At 39.3% G+C, this 23,798-nt stretch overlaps 2 protein-coding genes across 7 annotated transcripts in view; one reads left to right on the top strand and one right to left on the bottom strand.

Moving 5' to 3' along the window:
• LOC138754023 (V-type proton ATPase subunit B, brain isoform-like) overlaps positions 1–23,798 on the top strand; it is a 111,016-nt gene that overhangs the window by 42,187 nt on the left and 45,031 nt on the right. The gene's annotated exons all lie outside the window — the stretch shown is intronic.
• Positions 1–23,798, bottom strand: part of LOC138754022 (chromaffin granule amine transporter-like) — a 54,239-nt gene that overhangs the window by 25,924 nt on the left and 4,517 nt on the right. For 4 of the 6 annotated variants that reach the window (XM_069917746.1, XM_069917741.1, XM_069917745.1 and 1 more), the window contains exons 2-9: positions 23,586–23,679; positions 23,178–23,319; positions 20,494–20,806; positions 17,808–17,866; positions 7,216–7,299; positions 5,285–5,377; positions 4,056–4,145; positions 1,346–1,389 (exon numbers count right to left, since the gene is read on the bottom strand). In XM_069917746.1, the coding sequence (XP_069773847.1) occupies positions 1,346–1,389; positions 4,056–4,145; positions 5,285–5,377; positions 7,216–7,299; positions 17,808–17,866; positions 20,494–20,806; positions 23,178–23,319; positions 23,586–23,663 (903 nt within the window). In that variant the 5' untranslated portion in view covers positions 23,664–23,679. The remainder of the gene's footprint in view (positions 1–1,345; positions 1,390–4,055; positions 4,146–5,284; positions 5,378–7,215; positions 7,300–17,807; positions 17,867–20,493; positions 20,807–23,177; positions 23,320–23,585; positions 23,680–23,798) is intronic. The other 2 variants (XM_069917743.1, XM_069917744.1) reach the window with 2 other exon arrangements.

Raw genomic sequence — 23,798 nt, 5'->3', positions numbered from 1 at the left:
CACATTCACCACTTCTGCAGGCAGCTCATTCCACACTCCCATCACTCTCTGTGCAGAGGATGAAAATAAATTTGAAAATATGTCTTATGGAGCAACGAAAGATGAGAGGTGACTTAATAGAGGTGCAGGTATAACCTGCTTTACAAATACTCACTTTACGCAAATTCGCTTTTACAAAGAAACCTATGTTCGCTATCCAAAAGAAATTTGAATGGGTTTTCACTTATATGAAAATAGCCTTGAATAGTATTGAATGGGCCTTTGCTTTATGCCATTTCAGCTTATGAAACGTTTCATAGAAACGCTCTACTTGCATAAACCGGGGTATTCCCGTATAGAAAATAATGATGGGCCTAGACAGGGTGGACAGCCAGCAGCTTTTACCTGTGGCTACCAAAAGAAAATACCAGAGGACGTCTAAGGTGAATGGATTAAAGTTTAGGGAGGATGCAGAGTTAAGTTTTTTTCCACAGAGAGTGGTAAGTATGTGGAATGCATTGACGCAGGTGGTAAAGAAGGCTGGTACAATAGGGGCACTTAAAAGCTCATGGATGTCTTAAAAATAGAGGGTTGTGGGTGTGAGGTTGGGAAGGATTAGATCAGTGGTTCTCAACCTTTTTCTTTCCACTCAGATGCTACTTTTAAGTAATCCCTATGACATCGGTGCTCTGTGATTGGTAAAGGATTGCTTAAGGTGGTGTATGGGTGGGAAGGAAAACTTCTAGATGCAATTGTTACTGAAATATTTTGCTTGAGAAAAATTGTCATTGGCCCATTTCCTGTGGAGTTATGAAACCGTGCACATAACGAGTCAATTAGGGAAAATTAAAACAGTGTTTTTCAAACTTTTTCTTTCCACTTACATACCTCCTTAAGCAATCCCTTGCCAGTCACCCATGGCATAGGGAATACTTAAAGTGGAATGTGAGTGGAAAGAAAAAGGTTGAGAACCACTGGATTAGATTGTTGTGAAGTAGGCTTACATAGGTTGGCACAACATTGTGGCAGCAACATCGCGCTGGAATGTTCTGTGATCTATCTTTATACTATCCTTGGTTTTCTTCATATCTCAACTGTCTTCAGTCTTCAACTGTCAAGGTATTCAACTCTGAAATCCTGTCACCATATTTCTGTACCCCTCTGCTGTTCTCATTCAGTAATGAATTCCTTAATAACCACCTCCTCCATCAAGCCATTGAGTTCTTGGTCTTTGCAAATCAGTATCTGTTATTGCAGAACATGAAGTGGGAACCATCTTTGGACATTTCACTACTTCAGAGTTGTTGGAAGTGACTCAGTGGAAATATAAACTGGTGATGGGAAAGAGAAAAGATGTTTTACTTACCTCTGGTGTAGACTTGGTGGGTTGAAGAATGCAGAGCTGGAGAACTAAATAAATTGTCACAGAATTCAGTCAATCAATGTTAATGTGAATGACCAGTTTTGTCATTACTATATAAAGCATTACTACATAAAGCAAGGGTGGCAGGGTTGGCCTTGTGGTTAGCGCAACACTTTCACGGCGCCAGCATTCGGGACTGGGGTTCAAATCCCATGTGGTCTGTAAGGAGTTGGTACGATCTCCCCATGTCTGTGTGGGCTTTCCCCGGGGGCTCCGGTTTCCTCCCATTGTTCAAAACGTACTGGGGGTTGTAGGTTTATGGGGTGTAAATTGGGTGTTATGGACTTGTGGGCTGAAATGGCCTATTACCATGCTGTCTAAATTTAAATTACAAACATTTTAATAAATGTAAGTCACTTGTTAGTTAAACTGAATTATTTTGATGAAGTCTTAAATCACAAACATTATAAAAGCAATGCAAGAATTTCTGGGCACTTGTATATTGTACAATGTTTATGACAATAAACTCTCATGAGCTCTCCTGATTTATGTCCTCCCCATTTTATTTACATGGGTCCAAGATTGTGTATTGGAGATGACCTGAGGGCAATCTGTGTGCTAACATTTCCTCAGCACAGACATGATGGGCTGAAGGGCCTGCTGCTGTGCTGCGAGACTTTGACTCCACGTCCAGTCGCCTCCTTTGTTCGATGGGAATGGCACATAAGCAGCTTGGGAAGGCCGAGCGCAGCTCACACACCCCGATTCTCTGACAGGCTGGTCCATTTGAAAGCGAGACAGAACTTCATTTCGCAGTTCTTCGGACACGCTTCTCCTCCTTCCTTATATTATTCCTTAAGGGCAAAGGGCCTACACAGTCAGGCCTCACTCCTCACCCATTCCTGCTGTTTCTCCTCCAGAAGAACTCTGCTTGAGCCACTTGCTGATTTTATTTTTAAAAAATTTACAGATACAGCGATGGCCCTCCGGCCATTGAAACCCGTGCTGCCCAATCAAACTCTATGAACTCTGTACAGTTTTGGAGGGCGGGAGGAAACCAGAGCCCCCTGGAAAAGCCCATGCAGGGAGAACATCAGGCAGTGCCAGATTCGAACCCGGATCGCTGGTGCTGTAACAGCATTAAGTTAATCATGTCGTATGGTTCAGGTGGAAACTCGGGGTTGATGACTCTGGTTAAAATCTCCTGTGAGAGTGTCCAGTGGAAGCTGAGAGAAACATTCTCCAGGCACATAACTGAGATCCTCTGAATGGATGTGTCCTCCTTGTAGGAACTCCTTACCAGATTTTATATATTTGGCTGAACATCACATCTGGAAAAGTTGTCAATGACATTACAGTGAGTTTATCCAGTATGTCTTGGGTCAGTGTAAATGTAGTGAGAAGAGGGAGTTCTGAAACCCTGGCAAATTTCTACAGAGATGTGGTGGAAAGTGTGCTGACTAGCTGCATCACGACCAAATGATGCCCTTGAGTGGAAAGCCCTACAAAAGGTAGTGGACACAGCCCAGGACATCACAGGTCAAACCCTCCCCACCACTGGAGAATATCTACAGGGAATAGTACCGTCAGAGAAGAGGATCCACATGCTCTGTTCTCGCTGCTGCCATCAGGAAAGAGGTATGGGTCCCACAAGACTCGCACCACCAGATTCAGGAACAGCTGCTACCCCTCCACCATCAGACTCCTCAACGACAAACTCAATCAGGGATTTGTTTAAGGACTCATGCACTTTATTGATTTTTTTTCCTCTCTGAATTGCATACATTTCTTTATTTGTTATGAGCACGTCTTTTTTGCATTAACAATAAATAGTAATTCTGCCTCGACACAGGAAAAAAAGAATCTCTGGGTTATATGTGATGTCATGTATATACTTTGACAATAAATCTGAAATCTGAATTCTTTGGGAAGCAGGTTAGATAATGGAGATGCAATAGGTATTAATAAATCTGAAGAGCCCCTCTAACCAGATTTGATTCAATGTGCTATGAGCAGACAGGAATTAGCAGGATTCAGACCTCAACCAGGCAGATGGGGTTGGTAGCAGGGCTATCACAGACACAGAGGGCTGAAGAGCCTGCTCCTCTCCTGTACAAATCAATGGAGGTTCACAAAATCAAATGGCCATTCAATAAAATGGCAGCAAAGTTAGCGCAATGCCATTACAACTCCAGCAACCAGGGTTCAAATCCTGCGCTGTCTGTAAGGAGCTCGAACGCTCTCCCCGTGTCTGCGTGGGTTTTCCCCAGGCGTTCTGGTTTCCTCTCACCCTCCAAAACATAAAGGGGTCTGTGGATTGATCGGATGCAATTGGGTGGCACTGGCTCATGGGCCCGGAAGGGCTTTCTACCATGCTGTATCGTTAAAATTAAAATCAAATTAAAAGTAATGAAACGTCAGGCTGCCTTTCAATGCGTTGGTTTTCCAGAAGCCCAGCTGAGATATTTGAGAAGCAGGGTTTTGAACTGGGATTGCAAAGAGCCCCCAGCTGTAGAAACCAGTTCAAATATGGGTTCAGGACAGGCACAGATCACTCTGTGCTGCCTCTTGGGTGCAGAGAGTGGTGAAGGGAAGAGGTTGCTGAGAGGGTGACCTCTGCCCATTGAACTGATGAATTGAGTGAAGTAAGATGTTTCAAAGATGCTCATTTTCCCCACTGAACTTTCTCCTCCTTTAACAAATTCACACTTACCTCCATTGAGGAAGGTCAAGGCAGCCAACGTCAGGAATGGAGAGGACTTCCCTACAAATTGGTACATCACACTTCCGAAAGGTGCTCCAACTGCAAACAATGAAACAATTGGATTAGTCCGCATACAGACAGAAAAACTACTCAAAGCCTCAGTTGGCAGGCATCGCACTGTATAAATCAGTGCTACCAAGTAAAGTGTGAGTCCTATACAGGTTGGTCTGCCTTTGTTTCTGCTCTGAGCAATCTTGCTGAGATCAGAATCTCACTGTGAGACCACACCCTCCTCCCTCTCTAATTCTATCCTCCCTTTGAACTCGCACTCTCCCCTTCTCTTTCCTGTCCCTTTTTCCATCATCTTTAAGCCAATCTTCTTCCACTGAGGTTCAGAGAGGTACATGGGTTAAGGGTGGAAGAGGAAAAGCTCTTGATCCTTGGTTCCTGATCCTCCAAATACTCCGTATGGAACTTAAACTGAAGTTGAAAGAGAACATCAGGGGGAACTCCTTCATACAGAGAGTGGAACAAGGTGCCAGTTGAATTTGATTAGGCTCAATGTTGACATATAAGAATAATTTGGACAGGTACATGAATGGGAGGGGTCTGTAGGGCTATGGACTGGGTGCAGGTCAGTGGGAATAATAGTTCAACCCTTACTAGAAAGGCCAAAGGGCCTGTTTCTGGCTGTAGTGTTCTGATTACCTGCCATTTGCCCTACTCTCTTTCTCTTCCCTTCCCTCCAACCCTGTTTCTTTGACCTCCCTCCCCCTCACTTCCTGCCATTCCTCTTTTTCTTTCCCAATCCTTCTTTCTCTTCCATTTCATTTTAGACTCTATCCTTCTCTTCCCTCCCTATCCAGCCCTCTCCCTTTCTCCCATGCATTGGGCCATTTTATAGAGAACAACTTATGTTTGGCTTGGTTAGCGTAGCAGTCAGCACCACACTGTTACAGTGACAACAATCGGGACCTGGGTTCGAATCCTGCATTGTCTGTAAGAATTTTTATACCTTCTCCCCGTGCCTGTGCGAGTTTTCCCTGGGGGCTCTGGTTTCCTCCCACCATTCAAAATGTACTGGTGTCTGTGGGTCAATTTGAGTGTATTTGGGTAGCATGGACTCGTGGGCTGGAAGGGCCTGTTACCGTGGTCTATGTTTAAATTTAATTTAAAACTTATTCTGAGAAAAATAACCATGCACAATTCAATCCAACTGCAAGATGTAAATGACTTACTGAGGACTCCCAATGCCACGCCTCCCAACACTATCCCAATGGCTTTGCCTCTTTCATGGTCATCGGTGTACTTACTGGCCAACATTCCCAAACCTACAAGAAAAGAAACCATTAGTTACACAAATTTTAATCCTCAAACATCCCTCTGTGTCTGTGATGGTCCTGCTACCAACCCCATCCACCTGGTTGAGGTCTGAATCCTGCTAATTCCATCTGCTCATAACACATTGGATCAATTCATTGAATTAGACATCGTCCAAGGAGAGGATTGGACAGTCAACATTCTAGGTCAGGACCCATGAGACTATAAGACATAGGAGCAGAAATAGGCTATTCATCCCCTTGAGTCTACCCCACCATTTAATCATAAGCTGATCCATTTCCCCACTCACCTGCACTGCTTGACATTCTCCCTATAACTTTGATGTCCTGGCTAATGAAGAATCCATCAATCTCTGTCTTAAATACACCCAATGATCTGGCCTCCACAACCACATGTGGTAACAAATTCCACAGATTTCCCACCCTTTGGCTGAAGAAATCCCTCGATATCTCTGTTCTAAGCATCTCCCTTTAATCCTGAATTTATGTTCTCTTGTCCTAGACTCTCCTACCATGGAAAATGACCTTTCTTCATCTACTCTGCCTATGTCTTTCAGGCTGTCCTGCACAAGGACTCCCAGGCCCCTTTGGATCTGGGTATTTTCAATTTTCTCCCCATTTAGAATAGTCTGTCCGTTTGTTTGTTTCTACTGAAGCGAATGACTACAGTGTTCGCCACTTCTCTGTCCATTCTCCTAATCTGTCTAATTCCTGCTACAGCCTCTGTGTTTCTTTGACACCACTTGCTCCCCACCTACCTTCGTATCATCTGCAAACTTGGCCAGAAACCCATTCATCCAAATCATTAATACACAACATAAAAAGAAGCAGCCCCAACCTCAACCTCTGTGGAACACCATTAGCAACTGGTAGCCAATATGATCCTTGTATTTCGACTCTGCTTCCTGCCAATCAACCAATGACTCCAACATCTTCCCATCCTCTTATGCCAGGCTAACCGGTCTAGAATTTCCTTCCTGCTGCCTCCCAGCCTTCTTGAACAGTGTGGTGACCTTTGTGATTCTCCACTCCTCCAGGACCATACCAGAATTTATTGATCATTACCAATGCCTCCACAATCTTTCAGCACCCAAGGTCTGGTCTGGGAAACTTATCCACCCTTAGACCTTTCAGTTTTCTGAGCACCTTCTCCCTTGAAATGGTAACTCACTCACTTTCCTTCTCTGATACCCTTCGACATCTGGCACACTGCTAACTGCTAATGTCTTCCACAGCGAAGATTGATTCAAAATAGGTTCTCTGTGGTTAGTAAGGGATTATTTAAGGTAGTACAGGAATCCCCACTTTACAAATACTCAAATTATGAAAATTCACTTTTATGAAAGGATTTGAATGGGTTTTCATTTTTACAAAAATAGCCTCCAATAGTAATGAATGGGTCTTTGCTTTACGCCATTTTGGCTTATGAAACATTTCATAGAATTGCTCTAGTTTCATAAAGCGGGGTACAGGATATATCTTTATGTGAGTGGAAAAAAATGGTTTAGAACCATTGCTCTAGACCGACTTTAAAACTGGAGCTTCATTCTGTTTAATTCTATCTTTCCTCTTCTTTGGAGATTAATCAGACAGATGGTTCAAGTGGCTCCCTTCTGTTCAACCAAGTTCTCCAAACTGAACAGTGATCATTTTATTTGACACTCTGCCATTTTGTTTACAGAAGACTTTGAAAGTCTTTATATCCACAGTCACTTCTCTCTATAATATCCAGACTTCAAAGGCCAAATTGTCCCTTTGATGTACCCTCCCATGACTGGCCTTGCGCACTCACCCCTTCACCCTGCGTTCATGAGTGTTGAGGAAATTACCTGCCACGGAGGAACATGATGAGCCAATTCCCTGAAGAGCTCGGGCAACAAAGAGGTGGATGTAGGTGTTCGAAAAAGCATACACTGCCACCAAGTGCAGAATTTTCATGTGGGGAAGAAAAAGATGGGGAATGAGCTTTCAAAATGCAACATCTTCCTCCGCATCACAGAACGATATTGTTCAATATTACTGAGAGGACAACTGAATGCACCAGTGGGGACAACACAGCCTTGCTCTAATCCCCTGCTTTTCTCCACTTCACTCCCGATCCTGCCTCACATCTGTAATGTGCATCCTTTGAACTCAGTATTGCATGTGTTGATAAAAATGATCACGATCCCCACCCAATTTTTCCCATCATTTGACAAATTGATTAAATTGTTAGAGAATTTTTCTTTATCAAAATCTAACATTTTGGTCAGAACACTTAGAAACAGAATGAGAATTTATTGTCAAGAACAAATCACGAAGTTCATTGTTTTGTGGAAGCATCACGGTGCAAACATTCATATAAATCATTTTTACAACAATAAATTAAAAAAAACGCAGCAAAATAGTGCACGAAAAGTAAGGCAGTGTCTTTGGTTCATTGATCATTCAGAAATCTGATGGCAGTGGTGAAGAAGCTGTCCTTGTGCCGCTGAGTGCTCGTCTTTAGGCTCCTGTACCTTTTTCCTGATGGTAGCAGAGTGAAGAGAGTATGACCTGGGTGGTGGGGTCTTTGTGGATAGAGGCTGCTTTATTAAGACACTGCCTCATGTAGATGTCCTCAATGGAGTGAAGTTTGGTGCCTGTAATGTTGCAGGTCAAGTTAACAACCCTCTGGAGTTTATTCTTGTCCTGAAAGTTGGCACCTCCGTACCAGGCAGTGATGCAACTGGCCAGAATGCTCTTCACGGTCCACTTGGAGAAGTTTCCGAGAGTCCTCAGTGGCCTACCGAACCTCCTCAAGCACACGTCACAAAGTATAGCCATTAGCGAGCCTTGTTAGTGATGGCATCAACATGGAGATGCCAGGGGGAGTCACGTGATGGAGTAGTGGCCGGTCGGGGAACTCCAGACCTCTCCAGAAAAGGTAAAAAAAGATAGAGAAAAAACAAAGGCACAAACTTAAAAACCAAAACAAAGTGAAAGTAAAAGTGTGAAGACAATGGCAGTGAAGAAAGAAAAACCAAAAACAACGGGAAGAAAAGAAGAAGGAAAGACGTCAGAAGAAGAAGGTGAAGGCCTTACCTGTCCGAAGAGGCCCGCCGCGGAGAGAGAGGCCCGCTCCCACAGGTCAGTGGAGGTCCCGGGCTCGGGACTACAAAAATGGCTCGCAGAGCCGAGTAAAAGTGCGCAACCGCGCATGAAAAAAAACACACTGACGGGAGGGGGGAACACCTGCGGAGTCGATCTCCACAGCTGAGAGAGACACCTGCAACACAGCAGCAGGTGCAGAACACAGACAATAACGACAACAAGAAAGAAGAGGGTAAAAAGAAAACAAGGAAACAACAGATGATCAATCCAGAGGAAGAAGAAGAAGAAGAACAGAAAGAAGTGGAAGAAGAAGAGAAAGGCAAGACAATGGATGTATCTTTTTTTAAAGAATATATGAAATCAGTGAAAGAATGGCAATTACAAGAATTTGATGAGATAAAAAGAAGAATTAAGAATGCAGAAGAAAGAATGAGTAAAATGGAAGTGGCCATATCAGAATTGGCAAAAAGAGTGGAAAATATGGAAAAACGAGAAACATTTGTAGATATGGAAGTAAAAGACTTAAAAGAGAAATTAGAAGAATCTAATAAAAAAGCTAAAGAAGCAGAGGAGCTGTTAGCTCAGAAGATAGATATGATAGAAAACTATAATAGAAGAAATAATATAAAGATAGTGGGCCTTAAGGAAGATGAAGAAGGCAAGAATATGAGAGAATTTATAAAAGATTGGATCCCCAGGGTCCTGATAAGACCAGAATTACAGGAATAAATGGAAATAGAGAGGGCGCATAGAACTTTAGCCCCGAAACCACAACCGCAGCAAAAACCAAGATCCATTTTAGTAAAATTCTTAAGATATACAACAAGAGAAAATATATTGGAGAAAAGCAATGAAGAAAGTAAGAGAGGACAAAAAGCCACTGGAATATAAAGGTCAAAAAATTTTTTTCTATCCAGACATAAGTTTTGAACTCCTGAAGAAGAGGAAGGAGTTCAATACAGCGAAAACGATCTTATGGAAAAAAGGATATAAATTTATGTTAAGGTACCCAGCGGTACTTAAAATAATTATTCCAGGGCAACAAAACAGACTATTCTCGGATCCAGAGGAAGCAAGGAAATTTGCAGAACAACTACAAAACAAGCAGAGAGATGAAGACATGTAATAAGAGTAAAAATGACCACGATCTATATGTATGTGTGTAAAGGGGTATATGTGTGTATATATATAGTGTGCATACATGAATGTATCCGTATTTAGAGGAAAATATATAGAGTATAGACAAGAATTAATAAGGGAGGGAAATGGAATAGAGGGAATAAGGAGGGAATTAAAAGAGTGACCTTTGTTACATATGAAAATTGAAATCTTTTCTGCGGGGGTCTGGGTGGGGAGGAGTTACGGTCACTGCAAAATCAGCTGACGTTTGCGAGTGAATTCACAAATCCAAATGGAGAGGGGAGATGTGGTTGTCCGACAATGGATAAAGGACAACTCAGGAGGGGGAGGGGAGATTGGGGTTAAAGAAGTTTTAAATAGGAGAATAGGGAAAATGTTTGATGTTTTAGAAATGTTGTCTTATAAAGTGTTCAAAACAAGAAAGCAGAAATGGATAAGAAGGAAAGGTAATGATGGAGAAACGGAAAGGGAAGATAAACAAAGTATAAAATGGCTACGCTGAACTATATGACTTTAAATATTAATGGAATACATAACCAAATTAAAAGGAGGAAACTGCTAAATTTACTGAAAAAAGAAAAAATTGATATAGCATTTGTGCAAGAAACACATTTAACTGAATTGGAGCACAAGAAATTAAAGAGAGATTGGGTAGGACACGTAACAGCAGCGTCGTATAATTCAAAAGCAAGAGGGGTAGCTATATTAATTAGTAAAAATGTGCCAATTAAAATAGAAGAGGAAATAATAGATCCAGCAGGGAGATATGTAATGATAAAATGTCATATATATTCGGAGTTTTGGAATCTACTCAATGTATATTCACCGAACGAAGAAGATCAAAAGTTTATGCAAGATATTTTTTTGAAGATAGCAGATACGCAAGGGAACATATTAATAGGAGGGGATTTCAACCTGAATCTGGATTCAAATATGGACAAAACTGGGAAAAAAATTAACAGAAAGAACAAAGTAACCAAATTTAAAATTAAATCGATGGAAGAAATGCAACTTTTGGATACATGGAGGAAACAACACCCAAAGGAAAAGGAATATTCATATTACTCGGCTAGACATAAAACATACTCAAGAATAGACCTATTTTTGTTATCAGCTCGTATGCAAGATAGAGTAAGAAAAACAGAATATAAAGCTAGAATATTATCGGACCATTCACCCTTAATATTGACAATAAAGTTAGAGGACATCCCTCCAAGAATGTATAGATGGAGATTAAACTCCGTGTTACTCAAAAGGCAGGATTTTAGAGAATAGTTTATACTATGGGATGCAATGAAAGCGTTCATTAGAGGGCAAATAATAAGTTATGTAACCAAGATGAAGAAGGACTATAATCAGGAAACAGAGCAGTTGGAAAGGGAAATAGTAAATATAGAAAAAGAATTAGCAATGAAGGAAGATACAACTAAAAGAAGAGAATTGGCAGATAAAAAAATAAAATATGAAACACTACAAACATATAAGGTGGAGAAGAATATAATGAGGACAAAACAGAAATATTATGAACTAGGGGAAAAAACACACAAAATCCTAGCATGGCAGCTTAAGACAGAACAAGCTAAGAAAATGGTATTGGCATCAAGGAAAAAAGACAAACAAATCACATATAATCCAAAGGAGATCAAGGAAAACTTTAGAGAATTCTATGAACAATTATACCAAACTGAAAACAAGGGGAAAGAAGGGAAAATAGATGAATTCCTAACTAAAATTGAACTACCAAAACTACAAATAGAGGAACAAAATAAATTAACAGAACCATTTGGAATAGTAGAAATACAAGAGATAATAAAAAAATTACCAAATAATAAGACACCAGGAGAGGATGAATTCCCAATAGAATTCTATAAAACATTTAAAGATTTATTAATTCCTCCCCTCCTGGAAGTAATCAACCAGATTGATAAAGCACAAAGCTTACCAGATTCATGTAAAACAGCAATAATTACAGTAATACTAAAGCAAGGGAAAGATCCACTCGTACCAGCGTCATATAGACCAATATCTTTACTTAACACAGATTATAATAGCTAAACTATTAGCAAACAGATTAGCAGAGTATGTACCGAAAATGGTATTTATTAAAAAAAGACGCACAACAGACAATATTTGTAAATTTATTAACTTAATTCATGCAGTAGAAGGGAGTAAAGCGCCAACAGTAGCAGTTGCTTTAGACGCAGAGAAGGACTTTGACAGAGTAGAATGGAATTATTTATTCAAAGTATTGCAAAAATTCAGTTTACCAGAGAAGTATATTAATTGGATTAAAGCATTATATAAGGGACCATTGGCGAAAGTGACAGTAAATGGATATGTATCAAAGCAATTTAACTTAAGCAGGTCAACACGGCAGGGATGCCCACTATCACCTTTATTGTTCGTGTTAGCTATAGAACCACTAGCAGAATTGATAAGAACAGAAAATAATATAAAAGGGATAAAAATAAAAGACAAGGAAAATAAAATCAGTTTATTTGCGGATGATGTTATAGTATACTTAACAGAACCAGAACTATCAATAAAAGAATTATATAAGAAATAGAAGGAATATGGATAAGTGTCGGGTTACAAGATTAACGTAAACAAAAGTGAAGCAATGCCTATGAATAATGCGGATTTCTCAAAATTTAAGAAGGAATCACCATTCAGATGGCAAATGCAAGCAATAAGATACCTAGGTATACAAATAAATAAAAACCTCGGCCAACTATATAAACTCAATTATTATCCACTAATGAAAAAATTACAGGACGATTTAGAGCATTGGAAAGATTTACCACGAACACTAATAGGAAGGATAAACTGTATTAAAATGAACATTTTTCCAAGGTTATTATACCTATTTCAGGCATTGCCAATACACCTGACAGAGAAATTCTTCAAAGAGTTAAAGAAAATAATAAGGAAATTTTTATGGAAAGGGGGGAAACCGAGGATAGCACTAGATAAATTAACAGAATGGTATAAACAAGGAGGCTTACAACTGCCAAACTTTAAAAATTATTATAGAGCCGCACAATTAAGATACCTATCAGATTTTTATCAAACAAGGGAAAAGACAGATTGGACTAGATTAGAATTAGATAAAATAGGGGAGAAGATACCTGAACACATATTATATAAATGGGATGAAAAATTGGTACAATATAGAAGTTTTCCAGTATTACATCATCTACTCAATATTTGGAAGAAGATTCATGTAGAAAGAAATAAAACAAATTATCAATTACCAGAACTAATATTGACGCAAAACAAGTTACTCCCCTTTACAATAGATAACCTTTCCTTTAGAGAATGGGAAAAAAAAGTGATCAAAAGAATAGAAAATTGTTTTTCAGGAAATAGATTATTATCCTTTGAACAAATGAAAGATAAATACAATATAACTCAAGATACAGTGCTGGCATATTACCAATTGAGATCCTACTTGAAGGACAAATTAGGAAGTAGTTTGAGGTTACCAGAGGGAAGTAACTTTGAATATGTGATTACAGATACAATGATAATCAAAAGATTTATAACAAATATGTATATTAAACTGCAAGAAAAGGTGAATGAGGAAACAAATGGTAAAACTAAACAAAAATGGGAACAAGATTTAAATATAAAGATAAAAAAGGAAACATGGGAGAAGTTATGTTCTGGAACAATGAGAAATACAATAAATACAAGGTTATGTATGATACAATATAACTGGATACACCGGCTATACATTACACCTCAAAAGTTAAATAAATGGGACCCAACAGTATCTGACAGATGTTTTCGATGTAAAAAAGAAATGGGAACAACAATTCATGCAATCTGGACATGTGAGAAAGTAGAAAAATTTTGGGAAGATCTAAACCAAATATTAAATAAAATTACAGAAAACAATATACCAAAGAATCCAGAGATCTTCCTCCTAAGTAACATAAAAAACAAAGAATTTGGAATTGATTTGGAGGATGCACAAAAAAGATTTGTTAAGATAGCTCTAGCCGTAGCAAAAAAATGTATTATGTCAACCTGGAAATCGGAAGATAATTTGAAAATACAACAATGGTATATAGAAATGAATAAATGTATTCCATTAGAAAAAATAACATATAGTTTAAGAAATAATATTGAAATATTTGAACAAATATGGGAGCCTGACATGAAACACAATAGCAAAAACCTACCGGGGATATTCACTACCTAAATTAACGAAAGGAGAAGGAAATGAAAAGAATTGACTCAGTGGAATTTCTTGTTTATTTTTATTGAATGACAACATTGTTTGACTGGTTTAATGTATCCTAGATTTTGTACTTTAAATGGACAGGAGGGGGGAGGTAGGGAGGGTGGGATGGGAGGAGGGGGCGGGGGAGAAAATGGCACTGTATATATTTGAAAAGGAAAAAGTATGTATCATGGTTAATGTGGTTTATGGTGTGAAAAATAAAAATTAAAAAAAAAACATGGAGATGCCAGGAGAGATCCTCGGAGATGTTGACACCCAGAAATTTGAAGTTCTTCACCCTCTCCAAGAATGTATAGATGGAGATTAAACTCCGTGTTACTCAAAAGGCAGGATTTTAGAGAATTCATTGAAAGACAAATTAAAATGTATTTTGAAATAAACACGGAATCAGTGAAAGATAAGTTTATACTATGGGATACAATGAAAGCATTCATTAGAGGGCAAATAATAAGTTATGTAACCAAGATGAAGAAGGACTATAATCAGGAAATAGAGCAGTTGGAAAGGGAGATAGTAAGTACAGAAAAGGAATTAGTAAAAAGGGATGATATAACGAAAAGGAGAGGAACTGGCTGACAAAAAAAATTAAATACGAAACATTACAAACGTATAAGGTGGAGAAAAACATAATGAAAACAAAGCAGAAATATTATGAACTGGGAGAAAAAACAAAATATTAGCCTGGCAACTTAAAACAGAACAAGCTAAAAGAACAATACTGGCATCAAGGAAAAAGGACAAACAAATTACATAGAGATTAATGAAAATTTTAAGGAATTTTATGAACAATTGTATTAAACTGAGAATGAGGGGAAAGATGATAAAATAGAGGAATTTTTAGCTAGAATTGAACTGGTGAAATTGCAAGAGGAGCAAAACAAACTGATAAAACCATTTGCAATAGAGGAAGCACAGGATATATTAAAAAAGCTACCGAACAATAAAACACCAGGAGAGGATAGATTTCCAATATAATTTTTTAAAACATTTAAAGAGTTCTTTATTCCTCCTCTCCTAGAAGTAATGAACCAGATAGAAGAAACACAAAACTTGCCAGATTCATGGAAGACAGCAATAATTACAGTAATACCAAAGATGGCGAAGGATCCACTAACACCAGCATCATATAGACCAATATCTCTACTTAACTCAGACTATAAGATAATAGCGAAATTATTAGCAAACAGATTGGCCGATTGTGTATGTAAAATAAGATCAAACTGGATTTATTAAGACAAGATGAACAGCGGACAATGTCTGCAAACTTATTAATCTAATTCACGCAGTTCAAGGAAATATGAAACCAACAGTGCCTGTTGCTCTTGATGCAGAAAAAGTCTTTGAGAGAGTAGAGTGGAATTACTTATTTAAAGTATTACAGAAATTCAATCTACCAGAAAAATATATAAATTGGACCAAAGCATTGTACAATGGACTGTTGGCAAAGGTAACAGTAAATGGATATGTATTGAGTCACTTTAAATTAAGTAGGTCAACTAGACAGGGATGTCCATTATGCCACTCATTGTTCGCCTTAGCAATAGAACCTTTGGCAGAACTGATAAGAATAGAAAATAAAATAAAAGGGATAAAAATAAAGGAGAAGGAGTATAAAATCAGTTTATTTGCAGATGACATTATAGTATACCTTACAGAACCAGAGGTATCAGTAAAATAATTACATAAGAAATTGAAGGAATATGGAGAAATATCGGGTTACAAGATCAATGCAATTAAAAGTGAAGTGATGCCAATGAGTAACACAGACTATACAGAATTTAAAAAAGAATCACACTTCAAATGGCAAGCACAAGCAATCCGATACCTAGGGATCAGGTTAGATAATAACTTAAACCACTTGTACAAACTAAATTATCAGCCACTAATAAAGAAATTGCATGAAGACTTAGAACATTGGAAAGAATTACCACTAAGATTGATAGGAAGGGTAAACTGCATTAAAATGAATGTATCAAGGATACAATACTATTTCAAACATTACTAATTCCCTTAACAGAAAAATTCTTTAAGAAACTAAAGAGAATAATAAGGAAATTCTTGTGGAAAGCGAGGAATCCAAGGGTAGCATTAAATAAATTAACAGAGAGGTATAATCAAGATGGTTTACAGTTAACAAACTTTAGAAATTATTATAGAGCCACACAATTGAGGTATTTATCAGATTTTTACCAGTCAAGGGAAAAACCAGACTGGACTAAAATAGAACTAGATAAAATAGGGGAGAAGGTACGAGAACATATACTTTATAAGTGGGATGAAAAGTTGGTGCAATATAAAAGCTCACCAGTATTGCATCATTTACTTAATACAAGGAAGAAGATCCACTTAGAAAGGAAAAAATGAATTGTCAAATACCAAAATTACTATTGATACAAAATCCACTAATCCCTTTTACAATAGACAACCTTTCCTTTAGAGAATGAGAGAGAAAAGGAATCAAAAGAATAGAAAACTGTTGTTTGGGAAATAATTTATTAACATTTGAAGAGATGAAGTACAAATATGGAATAACTCATGGTACAATGTTTGCATATCATCAATTGAAAGCTTATTTAAAGGATAAATTGGGGAACAGCTTGAGATTACCTGAAGGAAGCAGCTTTGAATATGTGATTACAGACACAATGATAATTAAAAGATTTATAACCAACATGTACATTAAGCTGCAAGATAAGGAAAATGAAATAAACTATAAACCTAAGCAGAAGTGGGAAAAGGATCTAAACATAAAGATAAAAAATGAAGTATGGGAAAAGTTATGTTCTGGAACTATGAAGAATACAATCAACACAAGGTTACGCATGATACAATATAATTGGTTACACAGGGTTTATATTATTCCTCAAAAATTTAAAAAATGGGATTCAACATTGTCGGATAGATGTTTTCGCTGTAAGAAGGAAATGGGAACAACATTACATGCAACTTGGGCTTGTACGAAAGTGAACACATTTTGGGAAGAATTGAATCAGATACTAAATAAAATTACAAAAAATAACAGACCAAAAAAACCAGAGATATTTCTTTTAAGTAACATAAGAAGTAGAGAATTAGGCCTCAAATTAGATAAAGTTCAAAAAAAGTTCATTATGATAGCCTTCGCGATAGCAAAAAAATGTATCATGTCAACTTGTAAAATGGAAGAGAGCATTTGAATACAGCAATGGTACATGGAAATGTACTCCAATGGAAAAAATAACATATAATTTAAAAAATAAAGTCACAATGTTTGAACAAATGTGGGAACCATACATGGAACATATCAGGGGGGCTTGCCTATGACCTCCATCCCCTAAAATGAGATTGAAAATGATAAGAAGACAAAACGACTAAATTCAGTGTGTAATCAATAGATGACGCATTTTTCTTGTTTATTTTCCTTTGTGTGAAGATATTGTTTTATGGTTTTATTGTATTGTATATGTTGAATATTTATGGGTTTTGGAGGGGGGTGGGTAGAGGAGAGGGTGGGAAGGGGGAAGGGGGGGAAAGGGGAGAAAAGACCACTGTGTAAATTTAATGAGATGTGTTTGTACATATTTTGGTTGATATGGTTCACAGTGTGAAAATAATTTTTTTTTTAAAAATAAGAGACTTTTCCGGCTTACCACCCAATTATCTAATAGCCCTCATAACCACCCAATTACACCCAATTAACATACAACCCCAATATGTTTTGAAGGGTGGGAGGAAACCACGAAGAAACCCACACAGACACGGGGAGAACGTACAAACTCTTTACAGACAGCACCGGATTCAAACCTGTAACAGTGTGGCGCTAACCGTGCCACCCCTTAACCTTGTGTGCCAGAGCAATCTCATGAACTCGTTTTGCCCTCCTGGTTTTCTCAAGCTACATTGATCATACATAAATCAAGGGATTTACTTGATCCTAACCCCTGTGTGCCTCAACTAAACAGTAGGCAAGAGTCTACTCACTTATTGTTGACACAAACAAGATCACAAAGCCAGAGAACATTGGAATGTGATAACCGATTCTGAAAGAAAGAAAATTGGTTTTTATTGAAAGAATAGTTACAACTCTGGTATCTAGGAGAATCGTATTTCTACCTTCACTGAAGCACATCCTTTGCCATTATGAGAGCAAAGTTTAAATATTGGACCCTGTATGTTCAGTGTGAGGGTCACACCTTTATATATTCCAACAGCTTCATGTGTGCAATGAAGGAAGCATTTTGAGACTCTGAAAAAACTTGATAACTAACCAGGGTTCGAGACACAACATTATATCACCAACTCATATGATAAATGACTGAGCAAGTGGGTCAGTTTGTTTAAAAGAGGCCTTTCGAATTTCAGACCCCGTAATGAAGAGAGGTGACTTAAAAATGCCGAATGACTAAAGGAATTGCTCCCACTAACCATCTGAGACTCTAATATTCATGAAACAATGTCTACTTATTTATCTATTTTTATAGATGACTATTTGTTCTGCATCGGTATTGTTTGTGTGCATGTGCATTACATCTGGTTGTGTGCCTGCGTGCTTTGCACTGAGGACTGGAGAATGCTGTTTTGTCAGGTTGCACAGTAAAATTCCTGTTACTCAAGCAACTGACAAAAAAATCAGGAAAAAAAAGTAACAAATATGGAGGCTTAAAATTGGCACACCTCACCGTTAGTTCAATAATCATGTAACACCCAAAATCTCAGGAACTGGAAAATTCACTTATCTGGCCGGATACTGTACTTATACAATTGGACGACAACGAACTTAAAATTGAACTTGAATTTGATGACTTGGAGATGTATGAACATGACCAATGCCATATGGAAAGAAGTAGAAAGTGAATTTCGAGCATTTGGGTCTAACCTGAAATGTTGACTATTCTTTTTCTCCCATTGACCCACAAAGTTTGCCTGGCACATTGTTTTTCTTTTGCTCCAGTTTCCAGTGTCTGCACTCTCCTGTGTGTCTCCAAACAGAATTCACATCTCAGCCTTTCACTAATTTACCTAGTTTAAAGCCACCCTGGTATTTACCTGCTGTACCTGGTCTTAGACTTTTCCATCAACTCAGGATCATTCAAGAAAAGAGTGACATTAATCAGAATTAAACAAGAAAGTCTGCAGATGTTGGGGTCGAGTGCAACAAACAAACGTGCTGGAGGAGCTCAGCAGGTCATGTAGGGTCTACAGCAGTGGTTCTCAACCTTTTTCTTTTCACTCACATACCACTTTAAGTAATCCCTATGCCAAGGGTTCTCTTGGATTGGTACGGGATTGCTTAAGGTGGTACATGACTGGGACAGGAAGGTTGAGAATCACTGCTCTAGACCCAATTGTTACTGAAATATTTTGCTTGAGAAAAATTGCCATTGGCCCATTTCCTTTGGAGTTCTGAAACCATGCACATAATGAGTCAATCAAGGACGATATAAACAGTGGTTTTCAAACATTTTCTTTCCACCCACATCCCACCTTCAGTAATCCCTTGCTAATCAGAGAGCACCTATGGCATAGGGAAGAGCTAAGGTGCTAGGTGAGTGGAAAGAAAAAGGTTGAGGACCACTGGTCTACAGGAAGTGAAGGGTAACCAACCTTATTTATTACACATAACTTACCAAAAGGCCCTGGGATCTACAATGGAAAAGCCTTTGCAGTAAGTCCCACAGCACAGACACAATCACCATACTGTGAATCCTCGAATGAGGCAGTGAGCAAGATATAGGAGCAGATGTCGGTCCATTGGCCCATTGAGTCTGCTCCGTCATTCTAATCATGAACTGATTCTCTCACTCAGCTCGGCTCCCCGGCTATATCCCCATGACCCTTGATGCCTTGACTAATCAAATACCTGTCAACCTCTGCCTTAAATACACCCTCGCTTCCACAGCCACCTGTGGCAACAAATTCCAGAGACTCATAACCCTCTGACTGAAGATATTTTTCTGCATCTCTGTTTTAAATGGACTCCCTTTTAGGAATCAGCCTGTTGTGTAAAGTAGATCCCCTCTCATGCACCATGGACCAGTCAGGACAGATCTTGGCACTGCCCATTTATCATTGAAGTCTGGAACCAAATGAGGGAGGGAGGAGTGGTGGGGTAGATGGGTCCAGTTGGCAGAGGGGACAGGGGACCCAGTGGGTAATAGGCAGATAGAACCTGGTGGGGGAGGGGAAAGAAACTGAGTAACTGGTGGGCTGGGGTTGGAAAGAAGGGTGTTGTGAGAGGACCTGAACAAGAGAAGGAAACTAGGAAATTAATTGATCATTTTAGTTTGCAGACTACCCAGGTGTTATAGACCACATGGGAGATAATGGGTTGTCATTACCCAGGTGTTATGGACTACACTGTGGTCATTGAGTTGTCATTACTCAGGTGCTATAGACCACACTGCAGACAATGGGTTGTAGACTACTCACGTGTTATTAACTACACTGTAGATAATGGATTGTAGACTACCCAGGCTTTATTGACTACACTGTAGATGATCAGTTGCAGACTGTGTCGCTCTATTGGTTTAGTTTGAGTTTGGTCTCTTGCTGACAGTAGGGAAATGGAGGACAGGCAGGTGGCTATGGGAACAAGAGACACGTTTGGATAGGGGTGCAAGGCACAGCACATTACTGTTTTATGTTGTTCAATTACATTCTCCTTTACCTGTTTGTAAGGACTCCAACAACTGGATTCACAAAGAGCTGTACGATGGCCTTCGATGCAAACAACAATCCAATGCGGACATTTTCCTGTGCAAAATATGATTCATTGATACTGAACTGGGCCACTGCAGAGGTAGGTTCAAGGCCAAGGATGGCTTTATCTGTCGTGTTCCTCCATTCATACCCATCAGGCTCATTACCCGGCTCCACAGTGCTCTTCTCAAGATGGGGTGCGGTGGGTGGCTGCCCCAGTGACACTGACATATTGAGTTCTATTATATGATGTTCATACAAATAACTGGGGATGATGGGTACTGGAATAGAAAACAAGTTAGTATGAATCATCCTTCCATCAAATGTAGAATAAAAAGTTACACAGTCCTCATTCTTCCTTTTGGAAGTAATAATTTACTGTGGTATAAATTGTAGTAGCTCTGGCTGAAATTTTTAATATGTCCTTAGCCATGGGTGTGGCACTGGAGGATGGGAGGGTAGATCATGTCATTCCGTTGTTTAAAAAAGACTCCCAAAGTAACCCTGGAAATTATAGGCCAGCGAGCCTGTCATCAGTCGTAGGTAAACCATTATTCAATGTGATCGGATATACAATTATTTGGATAGCTAACATGGCTTTGTGCATGGTAGGTCATGATTACCAATCTTACAGAGTTTTTTGGAGGTAAGTTGACAAAGGAAAGATTGTGGATGTTGTCTACATGGACTTTAGTAAAGCCTTTGACAAGGTTCCACACAGGAGGTTAGTTTGAAAGGTTCAGGAGCTTGGTATTTATGGTGAAGTAGTGCACTGGATTCAACAATGGTTGGATGGGAGAAGCCAGAGAGTAGTGGTGGATGATTGCTTCTCAGACTGGAGGCCTGTGATTAGTGGTGTGCCTCAGGGATCATTATTGTTTGTTGCCTTTATCAATGATCTGGATGATAATGTGGTAAAGTGGATCAGCAAGTTTGCAGATGACACTAAGATTGGACAGCAAGGAAGGCTTTCAAAGCTTGGAAAGGGATCTGGACCAACTGGAAAAATGGCTGGAAAATGGCAGATGGAATTTAATGCAGACAAGTGTGAGGTGTGGCACTTTGGGAGGACAAACTGAAGCAGGACCTACTGTATATGGAAAATAGTAGGGAACTGCAGTGTGTGGCAGGCCAGAGGGATCAGGGAATACAGATGCAAAATTCTTTAAAAGTGGGTCGTAAAGAGAACTCTTGGCACATTGGGCTTCATAGTTCAAAGTATTGAGTATAGGAGATGAAATATTATGGAAAAGTTGTACAAAACATTGATGAGGCAAAGTCTGGAGTATTATGAGTAGTTTTAGTCACCAATCTACAGGAAAGTAATCTACAGAATTGAAAGAGAGCAGAGAAGATTTGAAAAGGTGAGTTGTAGAGCGCGTCAAAAGAACCAAAGACTTGTTGATCCATACCAAGGCTTTTATTAACTAAAAGACTGGAGCGTATCACATGTAGGTCGACCAGTCCAGAATGACCTGGCCTGGCTAGGAGCTATCCTTTAAGACCAGCCAGTAGGTGTGGCTATGCTCTCAGCCAATCATAGTCATCCTACACTACAATCTGTACATATACACATTGGTGATAGTATCTGTACTATCACATGAGTTAAAGGGAATTGTTTAATAGGATTGGAGTTTATTCCCTGGAGCACCAGAAAATGAGGGGAGATTTGACAGAGGTTTACAAAATTACAAGGGATATGGATATTGTAATTAAAAAAAAATTAGACACCCAGCACTGTTACAGGCTAATTCAGCCATACAAGTCCGTGCCACCCAATTACACCCCAGTAACCTACACCTCGGTCCGTTTTGAAGGGTGGGAGGAAACTGGAGTTCACAGAGAAAACCCATGCAGACACAGGGAGAACGTGCAAACTCCTTACTGACAGCGCAGGATTTAAATCCACGTCCGATCCCGATCGCGGGTGCTGTAAAGATGTTGCGCTAACCACTTTGAAGGTGAAAGGTGAGATGTTTAATATAAACATAAAGGGGAATGAGCTGCCAGCAGAGGTGGTGGATAAGGATTTGACATTTAAGAGAAGATTGGGTAGGTACATGGATGGAAGGGATATGGTCCGGGTACAAGTCAGTGAGGTGAGGATGATAAAATAGCTTGGAATGGATTAGATGGGCTGAAGGGCCTACTGTGTTGTAGTATTCTGTGGTTCTAATGCAGGAAAATGAAAGCAGAGTAGAGGGTAAGAATGTAGTGATAGTTATTGTGGGCCAAAGGATCCATTTCTGTGATATACAACTCTATGACTGAGAGATAAAGCAAGTCTCATTTCTATCATTGAGACTTAACCATCAAAACAAAATTATAAAATATTGATGCAGGATGGACAGGCTTACTTGGAAAAAACTCAGTGCAGAAGTCTGGACTCAATATGTTAGCATATCTAATTTTGTGTGTGTGTGTGTGTGTGTGTGTGTGTGTGTGTGTGTGTGTGTGTGTGTGTGTGTGTGTGTGTGTGTGTGTGTGTGTGTGTGTGTGTGTGTGTGTGTGTGTGTGTGTGTGTGTGTGTGTGCTTTATGTCTAAATTTAAAAAATGAAGCTCAGATCTGCCAATGTCCTTCATTATCACTTCCCCACCAGAAAACAAAGTGTGATTTGACCTTCCCTCGATAAAATTAAACTTGAAATTACCAACAACAGTGAGCAGAGTGTAGTCCAGAAACAGTGCAAGATAAACGATCACGAGCACCATTATCTTCGATTGCCTTGCCTTCTTGAGCCATTGCCACATTCTCAGCTCTTTCAGCCACGTCAATGCCAGGGATATGGAAGGCTGAAACATATCGAACAGATGCTGACAGTAATACCCGCTGCGCGTAAATAACTGCAGGCTAAAGATGGCTCTGAACAAAAATCTAATCAGAAGCAATCAGGAGCTCGTGTTGTGATTGAACAGTTCCCACCCAGGAGAAGTGCGTCACAGATCTGAGTGATGATTGAGATTTTGGTTACAGTACATGACTCCAATATGGAGTTAAAATGTAGCGCCATTGATCAACCACATGAGACAGAGAATTATGATGAATAGGCTTTAATCACCTTAAGACATTGGCGCATCTCACATGTTGCTGGCCCAGTTCCAAGGCTGGTACTGAGGGAGGAGTTTGGGCGCAACATCCTTTATGGGGATTTCCTGGAGGGAGGAGTCACAGGTTTGGGGGTGGGCCAGCTCACACAATATATACAGTACAGTGGTTGCACAACAAAACCAAAAGGTTGCCGGACATTTAGCTTCCATTTGCTCTCGTTCTG

The sequence above is a fragment of the Narcine bancroftii genome, chromosome 2 (genome assembly GCF_036971445.1).
Source record: "Narcine bancroftii isolate sNarBan1 chromosome 2, sNarBan1.hap1, whole genome shotgun sequence".
Lineage (NCBI taxonomy): Eukaryota > Metazoa > Chordata > Chondrichthyes > Torpediniformes > Narcinidae > Narcine > Narcine bancroftii.
The sequence above is the reverse complement of the archived record's forward strand: the minus strand, read 5'-3'. Positions and strand labels throughout refer to the sequence as shown.